The sequence below is a fragment of the Halyomorpha halys genome, unplaced genomic scaffold (genome assembly GCF_000696795.3).
Source record: "Halyomorpha halys isolate HHAL.00 unplaced genomic scaffold, Hhal_1.1 Scaffold472.1, whole genome shotgun sequence".
NCBI lineage: Eukaryota > Metazoa > Arthropoda > Insecta > Hemiptera > Pentatomidae > Halyomorpha > Halyomorpha halys.
Window position 1 is genome coordinate 897,193 of NW_027111148.1, and position 17,202 is coordinate 914,394.

At 32.2% G+C, this 17,202-nt stretch overlaps 2 protein-coding genes across 2 annotated transcripts in view; one reads left to right on the forward strand and one right to left on the reverse strand.

Annotated features, from left to right (window-relative positions):
* Positions 1-3,523: 3,523 nt before the first annotated feature.
* LOC106683207 (enkurin domain-containing protein 1) lies at positions 3,524-10,609 on the reverse strand. The gene is made up of 7 exons (XM_014424520.2): positions 10,441-10,609; positions 10,274-10,353; positions 10,067-10,205; positions 9,804-9,991; positions 7,774-7,892; positions 6,034-6,176; positions 3,524-3,768 (listed from the first exon to the last, which is right to left on the reverse strand). Exons 1-7 carry the CDS (start codon positions 10,481-10,483, stop codon positions 3,611-3,613), a joined length of 870 nt encoding a protein of 289 aa, XP_014280006.1. The 5' UTR covers positions 10,484-10,609; the 3' UTR covers positions 3,524-3,610.
* A 1,160-nt stretch (positions 10,610-11,769) lies between these two features.
* The window catches only part of LOC106683182 (uncharacterized protein C2orf81 homolog), a 141,136-nt gene continuing 135,703 nt past the window's right edge, over positions 11,770-17,202 (forward strand). Inside the window, exons 1-3 of the mRNA XM_067049232.1 lie at positions 11,770-11,974; positions 15,354-15,516; positions 15,900-16,124. Coding sequence (XP_066905333.1) covers positions 11,856-11,974; positions 15,354-15,516; positions 15,900-16,124 — 507 coding nt within the window. The 5' untranslated portion in view covers positions 11,770-11,855. The remainder of the gene's footprint in view (positions 11,975-15,353; positions 15,517-15,899; positions 16,125-17,202) is intronic.

The following is a 17,202-nucleotide window of genomic DNA, read 5'->3' on the forward strand; positions in this document are numbered from 1 at the left end:
TTTAATTTTTTTTTTAAATCTTCACTACTATTGTTGTTTTTTTTTTTCTATTGATCAAATTTTATTCAGTTAAGTTATTGTATTATATTTTATGAAATATGTTTTCTTGTAAAAAGTAGTATTTTGAAAGGTGCTGCTTTGTGAGTGAATTTATGAAGAGAAAAAACAAAAACCACTTAGCATAAAATAACTACTTAACAAAGTTTTTTTCAAATTATTCTCTACATGAGATTAAAAGGATGTTTTTGTTGCTCAGAACACTTTATAAACAAATTCACTCTTCTCAGGAGAACATTGAAGAGCTCCAAATCTAATCTCTGGTCATTTTGATATGATACTCATATAATTTTCTGAGGAAAACTATTATTTCATCTTTACTATTAATAATATAATAATATTGAAGAAATTCTTAGATTGTAATAACTAATTTATTTATTATTGATGTCTCCAAAAAGTATATAATAAAAATAAGTGACTTTCTGAACCTGTAAAGAAATATTGTAGGAGAGTCCAGCACAAATGTTCGTCATAACATTTTAGATTTCTTCAAAATTGAGAGTTGGGACACCAATTTGAACAGCCAATGTAACTGAAGTATCATTTGACTGGTCAGGGAGGGAAATTTTAAGCTCGGCCTAACTTTTACCAAGCATGAGACCTTTAGGCCACACTTGTTTTTACTTTCTATTTACTTTATTTTTTACCATACAGTATTATTTGGGGACACCTTGGCCAGAACTCTAGCAATCTATCAGTCCCCTGATAAGTTATCTACTTATTAGAGTATAATGTTTGAGATTTTGAAAAGGGCTGAGTGTGCACGGTCACTATTTTATTTTTGTGCTGTTTGAGAGGCTTGAGGTTTTGATAAGAGGTACACACTTTTTAGACTATAACCTCATTCTGTCATTTCATTTTTTTATCCCCACCACCGTTGGAAGAGTGAGGTACCCACTTTTTAAACTAGAATATCACTCCACCATCTTAGTTTTCCAGCTTCTTGAGGTTTTGGAAGGGGCTGAATGTGCCATTTTAAGCTTGTGAGTGTACACTGACACCATTTTATATTTTGTTTGCTTATCCCTACCACCCATTGAAGGGTCAGGTACTCCCTTTTTAGACTTTAACCTTACTCCGCCATTTCATTTTTCCTGTAACTTGAAGTACTCTTCAGGACCTTTTTTTTTTTTTTTTTTACCATACAGTACCTCTTTTTTTTTTACCTCAGTTGATTATGGGGGAGGGCAGGTATAGTCTCCTACAAAAGACACCCCTAACTATATACAATGTTGTTATTAAAATAAGAAAAACAAAATAATAAGATAAATAGATAAGAGTAATGCTTCTTAATAAAAGAGGAATGTAAAATTAAGAACAAAAAATAATGATATTGGTACACTTAAATAAAACAAACAATTGCCCTCTAATAGTGAAAAGAAACAAGTTAATTTGAAAAATGGTTGAGGTTGGGTTTCTCAGGTTGTAGGTCACAGCTCCTTTAACTGTCGGCAACTGGGAGTGGAACTTCATGAACTGTTTTTTGATGTGATCCTCTATGGACTCCATATGTAATTCGCGATGCAATTGGCTATTTCTTATGAACCAAGGAGCATTAACGGCGATTCTTAGGACTTTATTTTAAAAATATTGTAGTTTTTTTTTTTCATGAAGGATGCTGCTCCCCAGACTTCACAGCCATACATCAGTAGTGGGTTGAGAATTGTTTTAAATATAAGAACAGTTGTTTCTGGTTTTAGTTTGGAATTTCTGTTTAGGATAGGATATAGCATTTATTTGAGTTGAAGTTGTCTGCCAAATAATTGTTTTAATCTTGATAAAGCCTAATCATTTTCTTCAGATAGAAAATTTAGTCTGTGCAGCCAAACCGTGATTTAAACTAGGGGCCATACCTTAGCACTCTTCCTGTTACAGTACATCACTCACTCCCTATGTCTTTTTATAGAACTTTATTGAGAAAGACCTGTTAGCAATTAATCAAAATGTAAATGAAGAAAAACAGTTTAGTATTTTTCTTTCTATTTTCTATTTAAATTATTGTTTAAGACTAAACTGAAGTCTTAAAATTACAAGTTAGTGATTTTTTCAAGCATAAATCAATTTATCATACATTTATTTATATAGCAACTTAGTCGCTTATTTTTGTTATATAAGTATTAAACCTATTTATTAATAAAAGTAAGTACAAATATTATTTATGAACTATTCTGTTTAGTAACCTTTTTTTAAGTTCATGAGTTGTATAAATTTTTTTTTTTTAAGTTCTTGAGTTGTATACATTTTTTTTTTAATTAACAGTAAATTACTTATTTGCGTTTAAACCTTTCTTTTAGAAACACAAAACGACAACATTGGTTTTTTTTTTTTATATTTTTGAAATATATTTGAAAAATATTCTTGATATTTTCCTAAAATCTCATTACCTTGAAAATATTTTGGTGTTTTATGTCTTAGTTTGTAAATATAAGCATATTTATTTATATGTTCTTTGGTCATTTATCCATCTGTGATATTATACATTGTTAAGTTTTATTTGTTTTTTTATTAAAGAAATATTTTTGTTATGAATAGTGATTGAAATAAAGTAATGGAAAGTTGTTGATGCAATGCATTTTTTTTTAAAATATATATCGTCTCTATTGACTTGTTACATGTCCTTTGGCTCTGCCTATTGGTTTTTTTGTGTTGACTTCTGAAAGAAAAGTTTCTACCTCTAGTTGTTGTTTAAAATAAGAAACTGTCGCATAAAACATATGTCTTTCACCTATAACACCTTAAGTTTTAACTTAAACATTTATTGTTCTTCACTATGTACACCTTTATCCAGCCATTCTATAAAGTGCAGTTTATAATCATCAGGAAAATTAATTCATTTGATGCAGGTTCCCCTATTCAAGGAGGAATTTATTATAAGTTTATAATAAAACTAACATGTTATCTAATGAGATTTATCTCTGATTGAACAAGATAGGACAGCTTAATAGAAAGTACAATGACTTGCTAAGGTACTGCAGCCACTTCTGAAATTAAAGTATTACTACTAAAAGTGTTCTAAATGCTAGACATCAAGATTTTAGAAAGGTTTACTCTTTGTATCAGCCCCACTACTTTAAAGGTAGAGTGCATCTCCTCTTTCACAGTTTCCCAGGCTACTGGTGTTTTGAAACACACTTAGTGAAACATAAAAGAGGGTGAAGCTGTAGAGAGGGGTAATAAACCTTGTTTTGAAACTCCAGCCAAGAAATATCTCAAAACTAAAACAAAAGTTACCATTGACAAAGAAGCTTGCGTGGTTCGTTCCCTCCCTATAGGCAAACGTACTGTATATGAAAGGTATTCTAAATTTTAGAATTTAATTGAGTAACTTAGTATTAATTTATTAAATAAAATAATGCACATAGTACACAGTTATATAATTTAAATTATTAATTAATTTATCTTTAATCTAACTAATAAAAAATAGATATTTAATTAAAAAAATCCTTCAATATATACATGAAATACATCTGTTGCAACTATAATTTATTTACATTGCAAAACCAGTTGGAGTCCGCTTGGCTTTTAAAATTTTTTTTTTTATTTTATCTTAAGACTAGCTAGTTTTTAGATACAATTTTTCTCTTGAGAAAAGTTTGATGCCATCTTCTAGCTTCTGAAGAGTATTTTCAATATGTTCTTTTCTAGATTGTGTTTTAGGAGTATCACAGCGGGCTGGGATGGTATGTAATTCTGTAACCAACTGGGCATAGGCTTAAAAAAAAAAAATTGTTAAAAAAAGAATAATGAAGAAATATAGAAATCACTCATTGTTATAAGTCTTGAAATATGTTAAATGAATTCTAGTTATCAACGTACAGAAAACTGAACCATAAAAAAGATTTACAAATTATACAACAAAACAAAATAACATCCATTAAGTTAATGCATAACTTTGGTAGAGAAAATGGATACCAAAACATTATACTATCAAGCTAATTTTTTTTTAGAATTGATCATAGATTAAACTTAGATATAGATGGAATCCATGCAATATTCAAAACCTTATAGTAGCGAAGGTAGGCCCTAACAGACCAGGCAAGAAGATTGGTTATTACAAATTATTCTAAGGCTATGCTATTCCAAATTAAGATACTAAATAGATTCCCATCGAATAAATATGAAAGCAATTTTTGACAAAGCCTCAATATAATGAATATGGATCCACTTCAGGGAATAAAAATGTTCACTTCAATCTATTTGATGAATTAAAATCCATATACCAGAATTCAGAATAGAATCATTCCCCTAAGGGGAAAGAAATACCAGCCAGTCTACTTCCTACTAGCTTCAAGAAGGGAATAGCTTAATTAAGCTACTACTATTTGCAGCTTTTAGTAACAAACTAATAAAGATGTATAAAATTACACTGAATGGGTTGAATGTAAAAATTTGGAAATTAGAATCTGTATCAGACATGGTATTCTAAGACAATATAATCATTGCTGTCTCACTGGAAAATCTACAATAAACTATCACAAGAAGAAAACGACATTGAAAGGTTGAAGAGATGTTCTAGAATGCACTAACTATTGTTGTTAGTGCATTCTAGAAGTTTTACTAATTTCGACCTCATACAAGAATCCAGATCGAAAGACCTGGGTTCTCTCAAAGCAGAGAGATCACTCTCCATCATAGGATATCACTAGTTAAGCAGAAGAAGAAGAGCAGCTATATAGCAATCATGATTTTTTTAGAGTTTAACTTCAATCTACCTAAATAATGGAGATAGAATTTCATTTCATGAAACTATACATAAATAGGTAGAAATCACATATACTAAAAAATGATTAGTTAAACATAATAAATAATTTAGAACAAGAAATACAGAAGAAAAAAAATAATAGAACAGAATGCACCATCAATGCAATGCTAATGAACTCAAAATTGTAGCTTTTGAGAAAATGAATTTCAATAATTTTTATTTGATATTAATCCTCAATTATCCAACTAAACCTACCTTCTACGCCATAACCCCTGATGAAGACCTGAAACTCAGGTCGAACCGTCGGCATAAAATAAATAAATATGGTTTTGTTCATTTATGTTGTTCTTTGCTGACCGCACCCCCGACAAACTTCTCCAATCAGAAACTATTAGATGGATGTTAATAATGGTATTTACATAATGATTTATCACATAATGGTTTATCTTTCATTTACATTTTCATGTAAAACTTAGTTTCAATATGAAATAAAAATCTCTTAAGTGATGTGTTTATTGTTGACCATGGATTCAATATGAGAAGATGATGAGGGATGTGGCAGAGTTGTGCAAAAAGTAATTGCAATTACATTTCAATTACTATAATTTTAAAGCAGGAAATGAAATTACAACTTTGATTAGTAATTTCAACTACTAGATGAACCACTGTAATTGTAACAATGGTTGGAGATTACAATTACTAGTAGTCAACCAAAGTAATCATATTTACATTTGTTTGTAATCAGTAATTTGCAATTACTTTTTACCCGACACTGGGTTATGGTCAGCAGCGGAGTGAAAACACAAATAAGTGCAACTTTATTTTATTTGTTCTGACTTTTGAATCTCAAGCCTTTATTAGGGCCAAAAACAAAACAAGATACCAACTATAATAGAATGAAAAATAATAAAAACAGTAAAACAAAAAATTAAGAAGATAACAAATAATAATATAGGGAGTTATTGTAGATCATTGAAGTAATAGGAATTTAGACAAGATGACTAACACAGAAAATACTAGAAAATGAAAAATCAAAGTGTTTATCTATTTTATTCACATAGAGCACTCTTTGATTTTTAATGTATATTTTTTTCACTGCTTAAAAAATGTCAGTACAGATAAAATAAGTTTCATTACTCCATTGACTCCATCCCTGACCATCTCCTCAAAAATCTTTGAAAATAATTTCATTAATGGTTGGAGATTTTAGATTTATGTTAGTACTGCACTGAGTGTGCAAGTAATTCAGAGTAATAAAGAAATCAGTAAAATACCAAATCTTATTTCTCTGAGACGTTCCTTTTTCTCTTCTTCGCTTATAACAGTATAATAATTCTCATCTAATTCATCGATCATTTCAACAAGACCTTTCTCTTGTACCTCTTCTATTTGCTGCTTTTTAGCCTCTCTTAAGTATCTGGAAAAAACAATTCAAAAAATAAATTCTAAATGAGAATCATTTAATTTTTTTTTATCAAACTAATAGTTTGGAGTCTTTTTATTTTGACATAATCGTTCCAAAGATAAGGATGATCAACCAAAAGGTTAACATTTGATGAGTTATTTTCACCAATAAAAGAAAAGAAGGAGCAAGTCTAAAAGCCTTAAAAAAAGGAAACTTTTTTTATTGGTCAAAATAACTCGACTTGTTAAAGGTGTTTGTGTGTGTGTGTGCGTGCGCGTGTGTGAATTTAGAAACCACCTATCTTTAATAAAAAAGTGAAAAATGTGGAGCATTCGGTAACAGAAATTTCTTATAAGTTTTTTGGGTAACCAACTTTTTTAAGACTGATTTTAAACAATATTGGAAGAATCCTTAGGAAATTTGTTTTCTTAAGAAAATAATGTTGGTATTAAGCGATTCCTGGCTGAAAATAAAACATGATAATTAACAAACATTTTATGATTGTAACGGTTTTAATTTTATTAGTTACCATATTTTAGAACTGAATGTCTACACAATAATTTTTCTGGTTCTACTAAAACATTTATTAATTTTAAGAAAAAGGTAAAAAAAATCATGTATGAGAAAAGTGCAATCGAAAATGTTTTTTGCAACAATAATGATAAGGAACAACTGGTTATAACACACTCTGGTCCTGTGAAATGTCATAGGTAAAATGTATAGCATTTTTTAAAAACAATAAAAACTGGTTATAAGGAATAAGTTCCTGAAAACCTTTGAGCTGTTTGGTTTCGGTTATAGTGACAAGGAAAATTTCCTTTCCCTTTGAACTCCCTTAGTCTAAGTAAACGAGTATTTGTCTCTCAGTTTGATTTTCTTAGTGCCAATGATTTTTTTGCAATGAAAAAATATGAAATATTTTCTTTAACTGAATTTGCAAGATGCTCCTCCCTAACCTTCTCTGTTCTGACTGCTTTGCCAATGACTATGTAGGTGGAGGACAAAATCATTACTTGCGAGGAACTATCTATAGTTAATATATTATGTTTATTTACGACAATTGACACATTATGTTTATTTATTCCTTGAAGACCATTATTAACGATGTTGATTGTATACATATTAATAGATCATAAATGTCCTCCATTCTTTCCGTAATTCTTCAAACAAACAACTGGTAAAACTATTCTAAATAGTCCTGGTGTGTTTTAATAAACAAATGGAATTAATCATCCAAAGATGCTAATTATTTTAAATAACACACGCCTAAGTGTATCTCTATAACTTGGAGATATGGATTCCACTCCTGGCAGAAATATTTCTAAGGAGTTAAAGTTTGAGACAAGGTCTTTTAATAATTAAGTAGCTGCTTCAAAACAAATCAGATAAAACTAAATTTAAGATTTTGAGAATGGCTACTAATGGCAGGCCACCAAATTGTAATGAGATTGATAATGTCTCTATGGAAGCAAATTGGCCTTGGATTAAATAATAAAATATATTATAAACCAAATAGTGGAGAAAACAAGAAATAGATCTTCTTTTTCTTTCTTACTAATATTTTTCTCTGACATCAGATATAGTTTTTAATTTCTTTAAGAATACTTACTTGGGCACTACCCCTCGCCTATAATTGGGAGGTGCTTTAATTGGATCAGCCTTTCCTGCTTGCGTTTTTTTTTTGGGAGATATGAGCATATTCAGTCTAACAAAGTCAACCTTGCCATCCTTGAAAAAACAAAATCAAGAAATATATAGTAAATCAAATTAACTAAATAAAATAAAACAATATTAAGTGAATTATTTAATAAGATAATAAAAACATTTATGAAACTTACAAGACTAATTAAGCAAAACAAATAGAAATATTTCCTTGTATGCCCAACTTATTCAATGTTGGCTTTAAAAAATTTGTAATTATTAAATACATACAAGATATAAATATGATCATTCATATTTTCTGATATTAGATGTTGATGTCATTGATTCATAAATAAATGTAAATACTTATTGTGTATAGTAAATTAAATGTAATTTAATTAATTAAAATTAAATTTTCAATAACCAGAGAAAAACCTAGAGGTAATAGTGGAAAATGAAATAGAAAGTATACTAAAAAAATTAAACTGTAGAAACTGTTTTGTGGGGTATACTTGAAAGATACCAAGGCCTTCCTCAATTTGAAGGTAACGTTCTATTAAAAAATGAGCCAGGGAATATGAAAAATCTTCACAATGAATTTGACACTAAATACGAAATTGAATTTCACACCTATAAGATCAGCAAAATAAGAGTAGGGTAGAGGGAAAGGAAGGACTCAAAATGTTTTAATGTGGAGGAAAACACCAAGCAGTTCTTTCAGTTTCATGAACAAAATACATAAATATGAAGAACAATAGTTGGAATAATTATCAGAAATAGGAACATTAGAATTATTGTTGTCCAGTCCTTCTCAGATATGCATGATATTGTAATCAAAATGGTACAAAAACACTAAACAACCATAATGGTGGAGATATTGATAACTGCAGATGTAATTAAGAAGAAATTGAGGTGTGCTCAAGAAAGAAAACACGAAGTAAGATTAATACTGTTTTTAATGTATGTCAATAGAGAACCACCTTCCCAATGATGGAAATGGCTCAAATTAGGGAGATAAATAAGAAGTAAAATTAAAAATAATAAATCTAGGAAAATTATTAGTTAACCGTAAATAATGATTGTGATAACCACATGGGTTACTATTAAATAGTTTTTTCTGCTATTTTAGTACCTTTTTTGACAGCTACCCAGACCATCTTCCTACAAAAATAAAAAATGATTAATAGAATTCCAAAACCAGACAAGTCCATTAAATCTTATGAGATTTAACTGATATTGGAATCTATAATAACAGGGTTACAGAAAAAGACAACAAAATTGGAAAATGAACTTGGGTGATTTTGGAATGGTAGATCTCAAATAAATAATATTAAATAATCTTGTATGTCTATTTAAGTAGCAACAGATGAGCAGTTTTTTTCTCAAAGATGAAAAAGGTTAATGGGTTTTCCTATGAAGGAATCTATTTAGATACCTAAAAAAAATAATTCCACATAAAAACAATGATCTTAAAAATTGTATTTTTCAAAAATGTGAATATAAAGATAAAACGCCTATCTCTTTCTCACAGAAATCATAGTAATTGTTCAAGAAATAGTATTCACTTGCAACAAAACTAATATTTTCATTAAAAATCCACATTTATTCCTCCTCTCTCCTAAAAACATTCTTCCACCATAGTAATTTTCACGGACTATTTTTATTTGCTTATTTTTGGGAGGAGTGGAGTGATCATAAGTGTCCACCTTTTCGTGAACAACTGAAATCTATTCAGACAAATTTGACAACCTAAATTTTTAAATTTATTATAAAAGTGTTCAGTATTCAAATTGTTACTGTAATCCAAATTTAAGGATTAAAGACTATATCACAAGAGAAATTCAGTAAAACTAATCTGAGGAGTAACTACATCTATATCACTCCACTTAAATAATAAAACTAAGAAAACAAAAAAAGAAGAGTTAGATTAACTTAATTTATTAGGTGAGAAAAAAAAAGTGTAAGTTGCATCAATAAACAGCACAGAATAATACTTACATCTTTAACCGGTAGATGGCTTGGAGCAATAATATTAACCGCATTATTGTTATTATAAACTAGGTCCATTATTGGATCAACTTGTAGGCTCATATTTTTTCTCCCTTCAGGTGGTGGCGGTGTCATTGATCTTCCCTTAGGAAAACGAATCTGACCTCCATCTAAATGATTTGCAGATGTTTGGCTTCCTGAAAGAAATATAAGATTATTTCTTATATTAAATTTCTACCAGTGTAAAACCCATTGAATAATATTAATATAACCTTGTTCCTTAAAGTCTATATCATTTTCATTTGATGGTTTGTTATTGCTAGAAACTACTTTATCTTGAGTGAGAGGGACCTTTTCTTCTTCAATCTTTTTGCTAATTTTTTTCCCAGAACTCTTTTTTGAATCATTCTTCTGAAAATCAAATAGATAATTTGATATACTAGCAAAATATACAGAGAAACTTATGAAATATAAGTTACCTCTTTATGTCCAGTTTGCAATTTCTTGACAAACTTCATGTTTTCTTTAATGAAATTCTTTTTTGGCTTATTAAACTTATCTAGGAAAAACATAGAAGAAAATCGTATAATCAAAGAAAAATAGCCAAAATTTCAAGTAATCTATTGTTTAACAAATTAACTATTACCTGGATAGATATAATTTTGGATGGTGGATGACAAAGCGCTCATTTTAAATTAATTTTAATAAACAAATATATAAATGGCCACAACACTACTAATTTTTATTATAAATACTTTATAGGAACATACTTAAAATTCGAATCAGTTCATAATCAAACCGCTAAAAATCAGCTGTGTTTGAACAAAGTTATGGGGGAGAAACCAAAGAGCTTCAAAAGACCAAAGGGGTCAAAAACATTCTCAGTTATTCAAGTGAAATTATTTATATTATCTTTTCTAGACACAGTTTTTAACTAGTTAAATCCAGAAAAATTGATTAAAGTAAATAATACGCAACTATTAACGAAAACCCAACAAAATCAAGATTTTGTTGTTTTGATTATTACTAATCTTGAAATTAATTATATTCAAAGTTTTTATTCACCTAATCAACAGTTATGGCGTTGGACGGTAACTCAAAGAACAAATTTCATCAGTCCCGGCCCCAAAAATAATTAGCTCCGAGCCCCAAAAATGATTCCACCCCGAGCCCCACAAATAAATCCACTCAAGGCCCAAAAATTATATTTTTTCCATGCATCAAAAATAAATCAATCCTGGGCTGCAAATGGTCTAGGTACGACTATTTCCTAAAATCCAATATCTAAGAAAAAATAATAACTTGTTAGTAATAGAAAATCTCTACTGATTAACTTAAAAAAACAGTCGAAGGTAAATCCATTTTACCCAGAATACCCTACAATTATCTGTTAAGGTGAAAAATACCCTTAAGTCGGCACCATTGAAGTAATGTGTTCTCAAGCTCAGAAACAATCGAAGTCAGAGAAAATTTCTGGTAACATCGATAATGAAAATGGAAACGTATCGACAGTGATTATCTGGGTCGTTTTATGGACTGCTTTTATTTAATATTTTTGTTTGCTATAAGTTGATTCCCATTCGAAATGGTTAGATAGTTCTTAAATTATGGTCTCGAATAGTTATCAACCATCTACCTCATCATTTGCTCTAATTGGGGTACGCAAAATCTTGGTTTTTGACAACTAGTGGATCTTCATCTGATTGATCTCCTAAAAACATAGAAAATTACTTTCAATATTAGTTCGTATCATTATATCACCACTTACAGGTCCAGCCGAAAGTTGGCATTTTTTTTATTTTAGAACTATAGAAAAGTGAAGAAAGAAAAATCTATAGCTATCATTCCCGGTGTACTTAAAATCAACAATAAAAATTTACTGCACTGTTCTAATTGGCAATCATTATTTTTTAATTTTCTTCATATACCTGAATAAATTTTCAGAAAATCGATGTATGAAGTATTCATTTATAAAAAAATACATAACCAGTCATTTGTAACCTTTTGTTGGTTCTTTATAAACCTGTTATTACTATCCACATTGGGAAAAATAATTTATTTATGAAGATTAACAGCAATTTTAGTAAAACCGCAGATGGTTCTAAAGAGAAAAGCAATGTTGAGGGAAATAAAAAAAGAAAGCCAATGAACTATTATTACGAAAATTACCCATACATGCCGTAAGAAAATTTTCATTTGTGTGTACTCTTTCTAAATATCATTTAGTGGCATATTGATATTACTTTATTATTATTCAAATAAAAATTAATTATTATTGAAAAAAGATAGTTGACCGTATAATCTACTTCATACAGTCAACTATCTTATTTAGTATACTATTGTTAACCTAATAAATAGTTTTTGCCACTATTTTGGTACTTTTATTGACCCACCCGGACTATCTCCTACAATCAAAAATTACTTAATCATAACTTCCTTTCTCTCATTTATTTAGCGCTATTCAAATTATAAGGTATAATAAAAAAATATTGCACACACAATCATACATAATACAATATATATTTAAATAAAATTATGAGTAAAACGAAAAAATGGTGAAAATTCGAATTGTTCAACGTTCTACAGATCTGGTCGTTCTTCACACTTTGTGATCAAATTGTCGTGATATTGCTCCTCTCATAGTTGCTACACTCAACTTTGAGCAATCCAGTGGTCCTCGTCTTCCATACAATCTGCCGCCTCTTGTTGTTTATTATGCCCTTCAGTTTCTCAATATCTACTGGTCTTCCTTCTTCCGAGCTCTCGTTAGACGAAGAATCCTCCCTATCATCTTCCTCCTTTACATTCTGTTCTTCTTCCTCTTCCTTTGTCCACTCCCGTAGGAATTGCCTTGACGTTTCTTCGGCCTCCTCTTCTACTGCGACTTTATCCGCGTCGGGTTTAACTCCTGCCCTGGAAATTGTGTGGCCCATAAAATTTATTTGATCCTGTCCCAACGATTATTTTTTCCTCAATAATTTGAGCCCGAATTGCCTGGTTCTCTGGAATACGCTGTGTAAATGTTGCACATGTTCGTCTTCGTTCCTACTTAACACTAGAGATCATCCATATAAATCTGGCATACTGATTCGTCTATTTCCCTAAAAACTCGTCCATCAGGCGCTGGAAGATTATAGGAGCATTTTTGAGACCAAACAGCATCCTTATAAATTCATAGTGAATTTCCTCTCTCGAATGTGAAAGCTGTCTTATGTTGATTCTTAGGGTGCATTTTGATTTTATGATATCTGGCCTTCAAGTCCAATGTGCTGAATATCGTCGCCCCGCTCAGCCTGTCTAAAATGACTTCAAATCTGGGGATAGGATACTTTTCGTCTATGGTATCAGGATACAGGAAGCTGTAATCTATCATCACTCTGTACTTTTCAGTAATTTCACCTGGCGCGCTCTTCTTTTTAACCGTCCACAATGGACTATGTGTAACTACTAGATGTACTATCAATAATTATTCCCTGGTGTTTTAAACTTTTGAGCTCTTCCTGAATGTGATGACGTAACGCCAGCGGGTATCTCCTCTATTTCACATAGGTAACCTTATCTTCTTTTAGTATGATCTTATGGACTGTCTTCCCGGTTGTCCCAAGCATCTTCTTTAAAAAAAATATCTTGATATTCCCTCTAAAGCCTCTGTCTCCTGTCCTCAGCCTGATTGATTGCTCCAACCCGTGCGGGCTCGGTTTTTCTCTGTCGATGACATTTGTAAATTTTACCCCTCAACTTAATTCTCCAATTTCCCCAAATATTTTTAACCCAAACACCTACCTTCCCTAGCAGGTCATAGCCCACAATCACTTTGTATTCGCTCGGCATACTCCCTACGATATGTACCGGCAAGTTCTCTCTACTAAATCCCCACCGGGTCAAACCTATCTCAACTTTCCCCTCTACAACATAACGGCCACCCAGGGTGATTAATGTACATTGATATTTCTGGATCTGGTGTGTCCTCTCTTCACTACACAGTTTTTCTAGGGCTTATCGGCACATGATGGTGTTGGAACTGCCGGTGTCCACTAGGCACGTCACTCCTGCTATGTCTATTATAGGTAGACCGCTGCTCTTCTCCCTCACATTATAATTCAGCAGTGCGCGGTCGCCCCTCTGCCGACATCCCCTTCAGATGTCTCGCGTCTTCCTCTCTCCCGTTCCTCGCCTCCATTCTGCTCTGTTCCCTCGTTTCCATCCTCTTGTTTCCACCATGTTCCCTAGACTATCGCCGTGTTCCGTGGCTACTCGACCTCTTCTTCGGATCTACTCAACCTAGGGTGGCTTCTCCGTATCTGTTTGGCGTTGATCTCCATAGGTTTGCCTCGGACCACATCTCTTCTTTGGTATATGTATGGGCACTGTTTGGGTATGTGCCCCTCATTCCCGCATTTGAAGTATCTCGTGCTCGGGGAATGCGCCACTAAATGCCCAATCTTTCTACAGCCGTGACACTCGCGGTCCTCCCACCGACTATTGTTTCTGGGTTTAACTAGGCTTCTTCTATTTTCATGGTTGCTAACTCTCACTCTTCTACCCTTTACGTGTTCTCTCCTCCTCCAAGGGTTGGACATGTTTCTAGGCCGTTGGTATTCTATCCGGGTCCACCCTGGCTCTTATACTTCCATTCGGGCCTCCACCTCTCTGGCACTTGTTTCAATGAGATCTTGAGCACATTCCACAAACGAGCGGTCTCTCGGCATTCCCTCTTTCTTGCTCAGTTCTTTTGCCAACTGAATCTTTAGTACCATGGATAGGAATTGCATCCGACCCTGTACTTGGATTGTCTCCATCATCTCGCTGAGTTTATCTTGAATTCTGTTATAGCGTGCCAGGTGTTCTGCGTCATACTGTCCACTAGACTGTCTTGGTTTTTTCGTTTCTCCGATCATCATGAATATATCCTCCTCTGAGGTCCACCTTCCTACACCGAATGCCTTCTTTAATATTTCTTTTATGACCCTCCAGGAGGTCTCTTCATCTGCCTGAATCTGATTTAGGATACTTCTTTTTACTCGGCAGACTATGGCTGCTTTCAGTGCTTTTGCATCCTCGCTGTCCAATAAATCCTCCGACATCTTCGCTTCTATTCACCCCTTTAGGCGATCGCCCCCTTTTAAAAAAATATTTAATCCTCTGGTCTCTCCGGAGACCGTCTTTGACACCGCCTTCCTCAGGTTCTGGGTGGTTGCCGTACGGACCGTAATGCATTCTAGCATGGTGGTCTGAAATTGCGCTAAAGAGACTTCTGGTAATGGCGGAATTTCCTCCGGAGGTGGGTTGCCTGCAGCTCTTCTCACTATTCCGTTGCTGGTCATAATTCAAAGATAACACTGAAAAAAAAATTTCTTTCCATCAGCTGATCCTCTCAGTCAGCTGACATCGAAGTAACAACTGACTCAGACCGCAACTTATATATATACATAAAAAGGCTCCTTTATATATTTCTTTATAATAACCCTCATTTATATATTCCATATATACACTATTTTAATGAATAGATTGATTTCACAAGTTTCATGTATATCTACATTTACGAAAAAACATTTTCAGGGCGGAAGTAGAAATTGAAGCAGAAGTTAATATGATGATCATGCAAATAAGAGAAGAAATTTGCGAAAAGTCAATAGAAAGAGCGTTCAATGACTATTTCGAGTCTCAAGTTATCCCCTTCACAGTGCATTGCATCAAACTAGCTTTGAGAAGAATCATAAATGTAATAAATCATATTTTAGTTAGTTTAGTAGATATCGTTAAATCCATTAAAAAATAGAGTCAAATTAATGCAAAGTAAGACCATTCAATTTACGTACGGATTACGTGTGTTTATAAATCTTAAATTTTTGTAATAAATTGTTTTTGGCCAAGATGGAGTTATGTAGGTGAGTAGGTAAATAGATATAGAATTAAAAAATTATTATTTCTTGCTCTAAGACACAAAAAATATTTCTTAACCTTTTTTGTTTATAAATATTCCGCTAAAACTAAAACCTAGGTCCTTAGCCGGTTTTTAACGAGTAATAGAAGAAATAATATATTTGGCTAAATTTAGTCCTTATATAATAGTTTAGTAACTGCAGAATATTTTGAATATTTTAGTGGATGTATTTAGCAAAAGAAGTTCAAGAACATAATATTACATGGAAGGCAGGTCCAGAACCACGTCCAGCGCCGATTGATGGTTTCTGTTCTGGCGTAGTACCTAACTTGCAAGAAGGGTTTCAGGCCGTATTCATGAACAAAGTGCCTGCTGTAGATGATGTCGACCGTTCCCTTGGGAAGATTTCTTCTCTTTCCTATGGATTACAAGAAGAAATCCATCCGGTAAGAATTAATGCTTACATAGTATAATAATAGGATCGTTTCTTTTAGAAAGGACGTAATTGTCAATAATAGTTTTTGAGTGATCCCAAATAAAAAAAAATCCGTCTCAGCACTGCCGTTTGAAATGGTACAAATACGGTTTAGGATTGCAACATGGGCTATCAAAGTTTCTTAAGATTCTATAACCCTTTACTGAAATTGGCGAAAGGCTGAACTTCTTTGTGAGTTATCGAATGAGTTAGAACTTTCCAGTCAGCAGCGCGTACTCACTGTGAGAAAAAAAGTTATTCCGGCTTTTAGATTTTTTACAATGTAATTAACAAAATATACTTTACATATGAAGTTTCGAAGTATTAACCTTGTTATCGGTCTAAATGTAATCTATATTAATTACCTGAAACGTTCACATTGTCAAAATTGTTCTGTCTTATCAGCTAGTTCTGACTCTGGTTAGGAGATAAATTGGCGGAATGAGTTTTACGAAAATTAGCCGTAAATCCTAGCTAAATGGAAACTTTACTCCTTAAGGAACCAGCTTACGGTCGCGAAGGAGATGGCAGTATCTGCAGGAACTAACTGCAGGTCCTTACAAAGGAAAGGTTTAGGTAGGAGAGATCCGGAGAAGGCAGAGTGAAATGCATACAAAATACATTTCCAAAAATAGTATAAGAATGTACTGATCCATTAAATGCATTATCACTCACTAGCTCCTAAGTATGTGGTGTTATAAAGGTGAAATTCACACCGAGGTATGCCAATTTGTTCTTGGTTAACTCTCAGGATTAGTAAACGCCATCGAGAGATACTAGTGTAAAACGTCAGATTTTAGTGGATTAGAAGATTCTATTGTAATCCATATGAATTCAAATGATCCATTTAAGAATATTGCCTGATATGAAATTGTTATTACATTAGTACAATCAAATTATTTACAAGAAATAGTGTATTAATATACGATGTTTGTGTGATGATCGTTGTGGTTACGTATCGACAGCTAGCTAGCTCCAGCGGAATCAGAACGGTGACCAATAAATGGTCGCGATGTCGCTACAACTTTAATACTTTAATCTGGTTTAAT